Source organism: Mobula birostris, chromosome 4 (assembly GCF_030028105.1).
Source record: "Mobula birostris isolate sMobBir1 chromosome 4, sMobBir1.hap1, whole genome shotgun sequence".
Classification (NCBI taxonomy): domain Eukaryota; kingdom Metazoa; phylum Chordata; class Chondrichthyes; order Myliobatiformes; family Myliobatidae; genus Mobula; species Mobula birostris.
Window position 1 is genome coordinate 33903442 of NC_092373.1, and position 14392 is coordinate 33917833.

Consider the following 14392-nt stretch of genomic DNA (forward strand, 5'->3'; position numbering starts at 1 on the left):
CCCGATGTAGGGTCTCGGATTCGAAAGATCGATTGTTCATTTGTCTGGCCTGCTGAGTTTCAAAAGCAGTTTGTGTTCTTTATTTTGTGGAAGAGTCTGCAGTTTTCATTTTCCTAGATGCTGCTCGGCCTACTGAGTTCCTCCAGCACTGTGTGTGTGAGTGTGTGCGTGTGTTACTCGAATTTCCAGCATCTGCAGATGGTGTCCGTTCATTTTAGCCTCGTTAGCCACACAGAAACCATACCGCAGGAGAGAAAGTAGCTCCTCCTCAATCCCGATGATCAATTCAGGAATACGATTTTTTGAACAAGAACTTAGTTTTAATTTGCGTCGATAGAGCCGAGAAGTACTTTCAGCTCGGGAGAATCACCTCTAAACCTGAGCAGAACCCTTTCCTTTCGCCAAGACTCGCTCTCTCCGCCGCGGCGTTCAGAAGGAGCGCATGCGCGGTAGGGACCGACCGCCGCCGGACGGGGAGGTGCGCAGGCTCGGTAGCCGTTTCGTTGCTGGGCGACGGAGGGACGCACTTTCAGAAAGATGAAACTGAAGAGGTTCCTCCTGCGGTATTATCCGCCAGGTAACGCCGGGGAAAGGGGATGAAGGATGTTAGATAAAGGAGGAGTGCTGCCCTTGCCGGGACCGAATGAGGGGGAACCGTCTGCCTGGCAAGACTGATTGAAGGGGAATTGCCTGCCTGGTGGGACTGAGTGAGGACTGACTACCTACCTGATGGGACTGGGTGAGGGGGAGCTGACTGTCTGTTGATACTATGCCGAGAGAGCAGTTTGATTAACTACCAGCCAGGTTGTTACAGATTGAGGGTACATTGCATGGAGAGACACTCAAGTTTCCAGGCACTCTCGCAGGTGAGTTTGTGGTGAAATGGAACTTATTTTCAGGAGAGGTCTGCAAGGAGAAATTACTATTTGGTATGAGAGAGGGAATTGCCAGTCAAATGAAGCTAGAGTACAGTGTCACTACCTTCTAAGAAGTTCGCGAAGATTCCCATGTCATCTAAAACTTGAAGCTGGAGTACAGAGTCACTACCTTCTAAGAAGTTTGTGAAGATTCCCCATGTCATCTAAAACTTTGACTAACTTCTGTAGATGTGTGGTGGAGACTATATTAACTGGGTGCATCATGGCCTGGTATAGAAACACCAATGCCCTTGTATGGAAAAGCCTACAAAAAGTAGTGGATATGGCCCAATTGAACATGGATAAAGCCCTCCCCACAATTGAGCACATATACATAGAGTGTTGTTGCAGGAAAGCAGCAGCCATCATCAGTGATCCCACCATCCATGTCATGCTCTCTTCTTGCTGTTGCCATCAAGAAGAACGTACAGAAACCTCAGGACTCACACCACCAGGTTCAGGAACAGTTATTACCCCTCATACATCAGACTCTTGAACCAGAGGAGATAACTTCCAATAACTTATGGACTCACTTTCAAGGACACTTCATCTCATGTTCTCCATATTGATTTATTTCCTTCTCTGTTTTGTATCTGTACAGTTTTTTTACACATTGGTTATTTGTCTACCATGTTGGGTGTGGGCTTTCATTGATTCTATTGCGTTTCTTGTATTTACTTGATTGCCTGCAAGAAAATAAAGCTCAGGGTGGTAAATGGTGACATATTTACATAACCAATTAACTTAACTTTGAAATTTTAACTAGTAGCCAGATTAAGCTAGGATAAGAAAGTAATCATAAAGTTATAGAGTTATAAAGCATGGTTACAGGCCCTTCAGCCTATTTCCAAGATATTCTATCCAAGCTAGTCCCATTTGCGAATGTTTGGCTCAGAATCCTCTAAACTTTTCCAATCAATGTACCATGTCCAAATGTATTTTAAAAGTTATTATTTAATCTGCCTCAACCACTGCAGCTGATAACACATACATACCACCTTTTGTGTAAAAAAATAATTGCCCCTTGTTCTTCTTAAATCTTCTCCTCTCTCTGGTTCTTGATTCCCCAAATCTAGGAAAAAGACTGAGCACAATTCACCCTATCTATGCCTCTTATAATTTTACACACCTCTATAAGATCACCTTTGATCTCCTTTGCTCTAGGAATGTCCAGCCTCTTCCAAAAGTCCCTAAAGTCCTTGCAACATCCTTGTTAATATTTTCTACAAGCATTCTATTTTAATAACATCTTTCCTTTAGCGGAGAGACCGAAACTAACACAATATTCAATTGAGGCCTCACCAACATCTTGTAAGACCACACCATGATCTCTCATCTAAAATACTCATTGTCCTGACTTAGGAAGGCCAGTGTGCTGAAAGCTTTTTTCACCACCCTGTCTACTATCAACAAGCATCTATCATTAAGGACCCCTACCACCCAGGTTATACTCTCTTCTCGCTGCTCCATCAGGAAGAAGGGTTACAGGAGCATCAGGATTCACAGCACAAGGTTCAGGAACAGTTATTGCTCCTCAACCATCAGGTTCTAGAACCAGTGGGAATAACATCAGCTAACTTCACTTGTCCCATCACTAAACTGTCCCACAACCTATGGACTCATTTTCAAGGCTCCTTATCTCACATTCTCCATATTACTTGCTTGCTTGTTTGTTTGTTTGTTTATTTATTTATTTATCATTTTCTCTCTTTCATATTTGCGTAGTTTGTTGTCCTTTGCACATTGGTTGTTTGTCTCTCCTGTTGTGATCTTTCATCAATTCTATTATGTTTCTTGGATTAACTGAGTAAGAAAATGAATCTCAGGGTTGACATATATGGTGACATATATGTACTTTGATAATAAATTTACTTTGAACTTTGAAGAACTCCTCTAATTTTTGCTATCGTTCTTCATTGTCTGCTGACCAACTTATTTTAGTGTCATCTGCAGACTTGCATACTAACCATCTCTTGTACAGTTTTATCCAAATCATTGATATGCTGTAGATGATAAACAACATTGTGTCCAGCACTAGCACCTGAAGCACACCAATAGTTATGGGCCTCCAGTCTGAAAATCGACCTTTTAGTCTCACCCTCTGCTTTCAACCATCTATTTAGCAAGTTCTCCCTCGATTCCATGTGATTACACCTTCCAGAGCTGTTTACCGCTTGGAACCTTATCAAAGGCCTTACTGAACTCCATTGAAAGTACTTATATTGTTCCACCCTCATCAACATTTTTGGTCACCTCATCAGAAAACTCAAATCAAATTTATAAGATGTGATCCCTCATGCTGAAATCCATGTTGGCTACCCCATCACCCCTGTTTTTCCAGTCCAGTAACTTACCTACAACAGATGTTAGACTTACTGGTCTAAAATTCCCAGATTTTATTAAATAAATATTCATTTCCTCCAGTCTACTGGTACTTCATCTGTAGCTAACAATTATGCAAAAATCCTAGCCAGGGCTCCCATAATTTCTTCCCTATCTTGCACAGTGGTCTTGGATACACCTGGATCAAGCTCTGGAGATATATCTACTTTCATACCTTTTAAGATATCCAACTGCTCCTCTACTGTAATGTGGACCATTCTGTAGATCTTCCAATTGGCTTTTCCTATTTCCAAAGTTTTCATATCTTTCTTCATGATAAAACAGAGGGGAAATATTCTTTAAGGACCTTGCTCATCTCCTGTAGCACCACACAAAGGTGTTCCCTTTGATCTTCGACAGAACCTATCCTCCCTATAGTTTCCCATTTTCCCTTAATATACTAGTAAAACCTCTCTGGGTTTTCCTTGATCTTCTCCGCTGAAGTTATCTCATGCACATGCTTCTGTATTCCTTATACTCTTTCAGGCAAGTACAACCAGTTAGATTAGACCAGATGAAAGTGAACTACCAATGTGATGCTGGGGGAAGTGAGTGCTGCTTATCAGATGAGACTTGGATTAGGGAGTATTGTTTGCTGGATAACATTTATGGGTGAGGTCCAGTACAAGGCAAATGAGCTTGAGGTGAAGTAGTAACTTGTCCTGTTATGCTGGGTTAACAGCGCTCTAGCTGCTTGAGACTGAGCTGGGATTGCTTTGATATCCAGGAGTGGCTGAGGTAAGGAACATTGCTTGTCAGCTGAGTGGACACTACAATCTAGAATGAGGCTGTGGTGAGAGTGCACTGCCAGTGAGGTGAGACCAAGGTGAAGAGCTGATCAGGTGAGGCCTTGATGGTGGTGGGTGGGGATCCCACCTGTGCAGTGAGATTAGGGTAAGGGGAACTACCAACCAAATGGTGGGCTGAGGAACGTACTGAGGCCATTTAGGGTGTCAGATCTGTGGTCACAAACCCATGCCACTATTTGATGCAATTCTGTTAGAATCATTGCTTTTCCGTTGTTTCCTTAGTTCCTGATCTCTCAAAAATCTTGAGACTGTTCAGGATTAGCGGATGTGTTTGGAGGGGAGGATGAACTTTACAATGTCTAACTTCTTTACAATGCTTTTATTTTAAATAGGAATTATTTTGGAATATGAGAAAGGAGGGGAGACAAAGAGCAAATCCATTGATTTACTTGACTTGACACCAGCGTAAGTTTGATTTCCGATGAATAAAAGTTACATATCACTCAAAAGCATCTTGCCACCCTTTCTCAACCAAGTCTATCAACATATCCTAGGTTCATTCTTGTTATAACTACTCTCATAAATACAATTGTCTGACTAATTTCAATAAACTTTACAGTTCTGTATGATCTATGTTGAGTTTATATTATTTATTTTGCAATACAGCGCAGAGTAGACCCTTCTGGCCTTTTGAGCCATACTGCCCCAGCAACCCCCACAGCCTTGATTAACCCCAACCTAATCACGGGACAATTTGCAATGACCGATTAACTACCCAGTACCATGGGAGGAAACTGGAGCACCCAGGGAAAACTCATGGTCTCACCGCAGACTCATTTGCCTCGTACTGGACCTCACCCCTACTGTTATCCAGCAAGCAATGCTCCCTAATCCAGGTCTCATCTGATAACCTGCACTCCCTTCCCCCAGGATCACATGACTAGCAGTTCACTTTCATCTGGTCTGATCTAGCTGTTGTACTTCACCATACTGATCTCAGATGGCTGGTGGTATCCCTTAACCAGTCCACCCTCACTTGACTGCCAGATCCATCTCACCTTGGTCTCATCAGGCAGGCAGAGCCCACCTGAAATACAGTACAGGTCTCCCCCGCCATCCGAAGGTAGAGCATTCCTATGAAACAATTCGTAAACCGAAATGTCATAAAGCTAAGAAGCAATTACCATTTATTTATATGGGAAAAATTTGTGAGCGTTCACGTACCCAAAAATAACCTACCAAATCATGCTAAATAACACATAAAACCTAAAATAACAGTAACATGTAGTAAAAACAGGAATTATATGATAAATACACAGCCTATATAAAGTAGAAATACTTCTCCACAATCATTACTGAACTGTTCTCCGTAGCGAAAATCTCGCGTAAGCGCTCTCGGCAGAAAATCTTACGCAAGCGCTGTTGGCAAAAACACGGCGCAAGCGCTCTCCAGTAACCTTTAAACTATGAAGCTACCAAATCATTCCAAATAACACATAAAAATACACAGCCGATATAAAGTAGAAATAATTTATGTACAGTGTAGTATCACTTACCGGAATTGGTTCAGTGCCGAGCACACTGATGATGGTGTGTTAGACCGAGTCGTCGCAGGTTGGGTGGTGCAGTGGCCCCCACCCTCCAGGCTGCCGACAGATACCGAACCGCGAAGCATGCAGGGGTCCAGCGGTAGCCGGGAGGCATCCAGCACATCTTTAAGAAAAAAGCCAAAATAAACATGCTAATTAATTACGTGTAGGGCGGCACCTAATTAATTAGCATGTTTATTTTGGCTTTTTTCTTAAAGATGTGCTGTGTGTCTCCCGGCTACTGTTGCATTCTCCGCGAATCGGTACAGTATCTGTCCGCGGCCTGGGTGTTGGGGTGGTGGGACACTGGGGTGTCATCTCATCGTTTGTTTCCTTTAGAGCAGGCAGCTCATCTTCTCCTATGACTGCCCGCCTCGATGTCGAAGGTCGAGGTTCGTCGTCTGCTGTGGCTGATGCGGAAGGCTTGCTGAGCCTCGCGCATTTTTCTATCATACAGTTCTTTATAAGGACTCAAGCCATCCTGCAAATATCCCCTAAACCTATGTACCCTTTCAAAATTAAAGTCGTACTTTATCATTGCAACGAAAATCTCACGCAGTCACTGTCGGTCCGTTCGCTACTGCATTCGGTTTCGATTGTTATCCTTTCCTCTTCCAATTTCATCAGCTCTTCATCTATCAGTTCTTGGTCATGGGATGCCAAAACCTCTTCAACATCATCTTCGTCAGCTTCCACAAGCCAAACTCACTTAGTCCTTACTTCATTCATCAAAACGCTTAATTATGTCCTGTTTTACGCTAAGTGTAACACCCTTAAGAGCTCTTTTAGGCTTTTCCAATACCTTAGAACTCATCTTGCAAACGGCTGCTCACAGGTACGTGTTTAAGCAATGCCGGCGAAAATGCCGTTCTGAATCCAGGGAGAGCCGCTGCTTGGGGTGCGCGGCGCGCTGCCTTTTATCGCACGCTGATTTTTTCACGCGCTGCTTTTTTTCTAACAGTGAAAACACCTTCTGAAAGTGAAAACGGGGTAATAATGTCGGTCTTTCGTAACAGTGAGGTTTCGTAAAATGAACGTTCGAAAAGCAGGGGACACCTGGTACCTCATATTTATCTCACGTGCTGACAACTCCCCCTCCTGTGGGTCCAGTGACTGCTTAGTCAGTGTCAGAATTGAACTCAGGATGATAGATATAGTCTCATATTTAAGGTGCTGTCGCAAAACAAAGCTCCTTTTCATGGCATTTATACCCTTGTTGTCATAGGCATACATAGCCTGTATATTGTATATGCCTACAATCATAAACTTGAACAGGAACACATTTCACAATCCAATTATACCAAAGACAAAGATGTTTCTGTGAATTCACTTTCAGAATCATTAATAATTATTGCTATTTATGAGCTCTGGTTTTGTTCCTTGACCATGGAAACATCTTATATAGTTTTACCCCATTAGACAATTCTAAAGTGTTACCAACCTCTTCAGGTTACTGCTCACTCTTTTTCTTCCCCGAACAGAGTAAATCCAGTCTTTCAGTTTACTTTTACTTGATAGATATTAGATTAGATTATGAGGACACTCAATCCTCAGTCATTGTCATTTAGAAATGCATGCATTAAAAAATGATACAATGTTCCTCCAGAAAGATATCACAGATATACCCTCTTATTTAAGGTATCATCCGTGTACATATTTTTTTCATTATTTGCAATACATCTCCTATAATATAAAAGTCAGAATTGTTCACAGTACTCTTAGAATGGTCTAGCCACACTTCTATATCATTTACATCATGCCTTTGCCCTTAAATTAAAAATGATACAGATTTATGTATTTGCAGAGATCAGGTATGAGGAATATACTTGTATATATATTGCTTTTGTGTGCCATACTCTGCCAGAGCCTTGGCGACCACTTTTTTCAAGTGGTTGCCTTGGAGGAAAGATTCTGTGAGTGGCCCCCCATGTCCTTCTCACAGCTCAGTTTTTTTTTTACAAGGCCGAGTTGTGAGCTCGACACGCAACCCGGCATGGATGGAAAGCATGCCCGGGAGATACCTATATATACAGTGCCTATAAAAAATATTCACCCCCTCCCCCCCTTGGAAGTTTTCATGTTTTATTGTTTTACAACATTGAATCACAGTGGATTTAATTTGGCTTTTTTGACACTGATCAACAGAAAAGTCTCTTTTGTGTCAAAGTGAAAACAAATTTCTACAAATTGGTCTAAATTTATTACAATTATTAAACAGAAGGTAATTGCATAATTATTCACCCTTTCAAGTCAGTATCTAGTAGATGTACCTTTGGCAGCAATTACAGCCTTGAGTCTGTGTGGATAGGTCTCCATCAGCTTTGCACATCTGGACACAGCAATTTTTCCCCATTCTTCTTCACAAAACTGCTCAAGCTCTGTCAGATTGCATGGGGATCATGAGTGAACAGCCCTTTTTCAGTCCAGCCACAAGTTTTCAATTGGATTGAGGTCTAGACTCTGACTTGGCCAGACCTGGACATTAACTTTGTTGTTTTTAAGTCATTCCTATGTAGCTTTGGCCTTATGCTTGGTCATAGTCTTGCTGGAAAACAAATCTCCTAAGTCACAGTTCTCTTGCAGGCTGCAACAGGTTTTCCTCCAGGTTTTCCCTGAATTTTGCTGCATTCATTTTACCCTCTACCTTCACAAGCTTTCCAGGGCCTGCTGCAGTGAAGCATGGTGCAATTATCGCCGTGCTTCTCTGTAGGGTTGGTGTGTGCGGTGCTTGGGCTTATGCCAAACAGCATTTAGTCTGATGACCAAAAAGCTCAATTTTGGTTTCATCAGACCATAGAACCTTCTTCCAGCTGACTTCAGAGCCTCCCACATGCTTTCTGGCAAACTAGCCAAGATTTCATATGAGTTTTGTTTCCAACAGTGGCTATCTCTTTGCCACTCTCCCATAAAGCTGCAACTGGTGAAGCACCCGGGCAATAGTTGATGTAGACACAGTCACTCCTATCTTGGCCACTGAAGCTTGTAACTCCTCCAGAGTTGTCATAGACCCCTTCTTGCACAGTTGCTCAGGTTTTGAGGACGGCCTGCTCTAGGCAGATTTACGGCTGTGTCATATTCTCTTCATTTCTTGATGATTAACTCGAGGGATATTCAGTAACTTGGAAATTTACTTGTATCCATCTCCTTGCTTGTGCTTTTCAATAACCTTTTTGTGGAGTTGCCTGGGGTGTTCTTTTGTCTTTATAGTGTAGTTTTTTCCAGGATACTGACTCACCAGCAGTTAGACCTTCCAGCTACAGGTGCATTTTTACTACAATCAGTTGAAACCCCTTTACTGCACACAGGTGATCTCTATTATGTGACTTCTAAAACCAATGGTATGTCATATTAAAGGGGGTGAATATTTATACAATCAATTATTTTGTGTTTTATATTTCTAAATAATTTATATCACTGTAGAGATCTGTTTTCACTTTGATAGAAACAAGTCTTTTTCTGTTGAGCAGTGTCAAAAGAAGTCAGATTAAATCACTGTGATTCAATGTTATAAAACAATAAAAGATGAAAACTTCCAAGGTGGGTGAAAGCTTTTTATAGGCTCCGTATATATTCTCCAAATTTAAGGTTACATAGTATGCATGGAATGCATGAGATTTTGCTGAGAAAATAATCCTTTGCTAACATTTCGAGATTTAACTTTGACCTTGTAGATTATTTTACCATTGCAGTTCTTTTTGTTTATAAACCTCATATTTTAATTTGCTCTTTTATTATCTACTCTGCTGTGTCTTCTGACTTGAAAACTCTCGAAATTAACATTTTTCTTTTGTTTCACATTTAAACTAGAGCAAACGTAGATGCTGTAGTTGATGAAATCCAGAGGATTGAACCCCTCATAACTGCATCTCGCACAGAGCAGGTGAAGCAGCTGGTACAAAGGCTCCAGGAAAAACTTGGTCAACAGGATGATCACAAATTCTATCTTTTTAAGGTGATAAATTTCCCACATGTCAGTAAGTAAAGTATTCTGTTAGTCACAAATTAAATTAAGCTTTAGAACAAAGTTATTTCTAGGGTTGTTGATACTAATGTAGAGACATCTTGTAATAGCAGCTGATACTTGTTTCCTTAATGTAGAGATATTATTAATGAAAAAGCTAATTGGACGAGTGTATCAAGACAGGTATGCAAGTGAGTAATCTTGTTTGACATCAGAAACTAGTCACTTTTTCTATTCGTATCATGGTTCTGGTCTGGTTCCAAATTGTGGAAGATTTTCTAGCATGGTCTGAGGATCTGGGCATTACATGAAATTCAGTAAACTTAACATTTGTGGTTAAAGTCTGTCAAAGCATTTTAAAATTTTGTATCTCATAAAATGCACTACTCTAGAAACTTCCACTCACTTAGCAAAAGTTTCTGTCAGTTAGTCATGAACCAAATAGTCATTAACTATATCATACTCTTGAATATTGAGCACTATTCTGAAACCACACACACACACACACACACGTTTCACAACCCCTTCACTTCAACAGCTATTCAACCATGATAGCACATCAAATACATGTATTATTCAACTTTAATGCAGTTCTGCTTTCTTTTTGGAAAAGTGGTTTAATAATCAGAAGCACCAGCAGCAAATCAGTTGGAGGGGAATCAGATGGAGTACTTTGCAAAACTTACTACTGCAATCCCATCCTTCTCACTTCTGTTCCTAAGTAGATAATACTTGCTTTCATTGGTAGCAGTAACAGGATTGAGATTATCCTAGATTATATCATATAAACTGCAATACTGATGTTGATATTAAAGGGATTTCTATTTAGGACATCTAATAGAATTTTAGAATAATAGAATATTAGGTGTCTCTAAAATATATATATTTGATGAATTCCAAGATGATTTTTAAAAATGTTTGATAACAAAATAACACAAATATAAGCAGAAAAATCTTGCTTTTTAAAATCTGGAGCAAACATTAACCCTTCTCGTGGCTCAGCATGACGCAAAACGAATAATCCACTCGCTTATTTACAACTTTGATAGTTCATGGAAGACTGGTCATCAACAGAAAGTTTACTCAGACTTCAGATCAAGGGATTAGTTAAGAGTCAGAAAACAACTCACAATCTCACATTGAGATCAATTAACAGGAACTGAATTGAATTGAATTGACTTTATTACTTACATCCTTCACATACATGAGAAGTAAAAATCTTCACGTTACGACTCTGTCTAAATGTGCAATGTGCAATTATAGTAATTTGTAATAAATATTATGTACAACAGGATAGTCAATATAGCATAGAAATACAGTTGCATCAGCATGAATTAATCAGTCTGATGGCCTGGTGGAAGAAGCTGTCCCAGAGCTTGTTGATCCTGGCTTTTATGCTGCGGTACCTTTTTGCAGATGGTAGCAGCTGGAATAGATTGTGGCGGGGGTGACTTGGGTCCCCAGTGAACCTTCGGGCCCTTTTTACGCACCTGTCTCTGTAATAATAAATAAAGGCATCCGTTAGTCTTGCGAGACCATGGATCTGTGCCTGGAAAGTCTTCACTCTCCAGGGCGCAGGCCTGGGCAAGGTTGTATGGAAGACCAGCAGTTGCCCATGCTGCAAGTCTCCCCTCTCCACGACACCAAAGTTGTCCAAGGGAAGGGCATTAGGACCCATTCAGCTTGGCACCAGTGTCGTCGCAGAGCACTGTGTGATTAAGTGCCTTGCTCAAAGACACAGGCTCGAACTCACGACCTTCAGATCGCTAGTCGAGTGCCTTAACCACTTGGCCACGTGCCCTTTTTACGCACCTGTCTCTGTAAATGTCTGGAATAGTGGGAAGTTCACATCTACAGATGCACTGGGCTGTCTACACCACTCTCTGTAGAGTCCTGTGATTGAGGGAGATACAGTTCCCACACCAGGCAGTGATGCAGCCAGTCAGGATGCTCTCAATTGTGCCCCTATAGAAAGTTCTTGGAATTTGGGGGCCCGTACCAAAAGTCTTCAACTGTCTGAGGTGAAAGAGGCTGTGTTGTGCCTTTTTCACCACACATCCAGTATGCACAGGCCGACCCTGTGAGATCCTCGGTGATGTTTATGCCAAGGAATTTAAAGCTGTTCACCCTCTCAACCCTAGATCTATTGATGTCAATAGGGGTTAGCCTGTCTCCATTCCTCCTGTAGTCCACAACAAGCTCCTTTGTTTTTGTGAGATTGAGGGAGAGGTTGTTTTCTTGACACCACTGTGACAGGGTGATGACTACTCCTCTGCAGGCTGCCTCATTATTATTTGAGATTAGGCGGCCTCATGATAATTTGAGATTAGGCCAGTCAGTGTAGTGTTGTCAGCAAATTTAATTAGCAGGTTGGAGTTGTTGGTGGGTGTATGGTCATGGGTATACAGAGAGTAAAGGAGGGAGCTTAGTACACAGTTCTGAGGGGCACCTGTGTTGAGGGTCAGGGGGCAGAGGTGAGGGAGTCACTCTTACCACCTTCTGGCGATCCGACAGGAAGGCTGGGATCCAGCTACTCAAGGCAGGGTGAAGGCCGAGGTCTCTGAGCTTCTTGTCGAGCCTGGAGAGAATTATGGTGTTGAATGCTGAACTGTAGTCCAAGAACAGCATTCTCACATCAGCAGCCCTCTTCTCCAGATGAGTAGATGGGAGTTTTATTATCCCATCTTCATGATGGTGGTTAACTAATTTTCAGAGCTTATTTGGTTAAAGAAACTTAATTATTACTGAATGTTGTAACAAATTTTATGTTAATCTTAAATTTTAAGAGCTAATATGCCCCCAAAATTGCTGGCCAACTTCTATTAATGTGCGATAGAGAGTATACTAATGTAGGTGTTGCCAGTGTGACAGTCTAGCTTCAGCAAGAGAAAGCACTGCAATGGATGTTTGGACAGCTCAGCACATCACTGGGACTTTACTACTGCATCTGGAGACAACTTACAACTCTCGATGAATTTGGCTCATAACATCATTAAAGATCTATCTCATCCCATCCCAAACGCTCTTTATTCAATCTCTCATCATCTGGTAGGAGATATGAAATATCTTCACCAAGATAGTAAGACTGAAATACAGCTTCTTCCCGAGCACTGTTATGCTGCTGAATAATGCTCCACCCTGGCTTGCCAATGGCCTTTGAGTGTTATGGACTATCAAAATCACTTGTTGCATGTAAATATGGGATTTTCTTTTTAATTAAGCCATACCACATGCATTGTAAATATAAGTTTTGCATGGACTGGAGTACCACTGTAATCTCATTGTCTTGAGTAATAACAGTAAAGTTCTATTTTATTCTAAGTCGTATTTCTGATTATGTTATCATAGGTACTTCGGGCACATATACTACCATTGACAAATGTTGCCTTCAACAAGCCTGGCTCCAGGTAACTATCTCACTTGCTTTCTTTTAATGCTTGTGTTTGACACATTAATAGGATACGGAACATTACAGCATTGGAACAGCTCCTTTGACCCACAATGTCTGCACTGAACATAACACTGAATTAAACTAAGTATCTTCTGCCTGTATATGATGCATATCCTTCCATTCCCTGCATATTCATATTTCTATCTATTAGCCTTTTAAACACCACTATTATATCTGCTTCCACCATTAATCCTAGCAGCCTTGCAGATTTGTTTTAAACCTTTCCCCCCTCACCTTAAATGTGTGTCCTCTAGCGCATTACATTTTTATATTGAGAGAAAGATTCGGACTTTCCATCCTATCTTTGACACTGATAATTTTATAAACTTCTATTAGGTTCTTATACTCCAGAGAAAACAATCCAAGTTTGTCAAAGCTTTTCTTATACCCTCTAATCCAGCAGCATCCTGGTAAACTTCTGCACCATTTCCAAAGCATCCACACTCTTCCTGTAATGTTGGGTCTGGAAATGCACACAATACTCCCAAGTGCAGCCTAACCAAAGGTTGGTATAGATGCAACATGACTTCTTTACTCTTATACTCATGCCCTGCCCACTGAAGGCAAGCATTCCATACAACTTACATTAAGCTATGGACGGACCCCAAGATCCCGCTGTACATTAATGCTGTTCAGGATCCTGCTATTAATAGTATACCTTTGAATATGAAACAATGTGATTTTCTGAGAATGACATCAATTTCTGTATTTGCAGAGAAGGTGCAAAGAGGTGCTTGGCAGGAAAGAAATGTAGATCCTTACTAATTTTAGTGGCAGCTTTTGTTCTTGCACCTTGATCTGGCAGGCAGTTTCTAAATGAAAAGTTCAACAAACAATGGATAACAGTTCAGTTACATTGATAATGTAATTTGAACGACAGCTGTTTACATTTCAGAATCAGAATCAGGCATATGTCATGAAATTTTTCGTTATGTGGTAGCAGTACATTATAAAAACTGTAAATATATATATGTTAAATTAAATAAGTCATGCAAAAAGAGAAATAAAATAGTGAGGTAGTGTTCATGGGTTCAATGTCCATTCAGAAACCTGATGACAGAGGGGAAGAATTTGTTCCTGAATTTTTAAGTGTGTGCCTTCAGGTTCCTGTACTTCTTCCCTAATGGTAGAAATGAGAAGAGAGCATGTCCTGGGTGATGGGGGTCCTTTATGATGGCTGCCGTATTTTTGAGGCATCGCTGCTTAATGATGTCCTGGCGCTGGGATGTTAGTGCCATGGTAGAGCTGTCAGGGTTTACAACTTTCTGCAGTTTATTTCAGTCCTGTGCAGTAGCCACCCCCCCCCCCACCCAATACCACCAGACGGTGATGTAGCCAGACGG

At 41.2% G+C, this 14392-nt stretch overlaps 1 protein-coding gene across 2 annotated transcripts in view; it reads left to right on the forward strand.

The window, feature by feature from the left end:
* Positions 1-502: 502 nt before the first annotated feature.
* The window catches only part of daw1 (dynein assembly factor with WDR repeat domains 1), a 73299-nt gene continuing 59409 nt past the window's right edge, over positions 503-14392 (forward strand). The window contains exons 1-4 of one of the 2 annotated variants that reach the window (XM_072254531.1): positions 503-577; positions 4441-4513; positions 9445-9589; positions 12947-13005. In XM_072254531.1, the coding sequence (XP_072110632.1) occupies positions 538-577; positions 4441-4513; positions 9445-9589; positions 12947-13005 (317 nt within the window). In that variant the 5' untranslated portion in view covers positions 503-537. The other variant, XM_072254533.1, reaches the window with a different exon arrangement.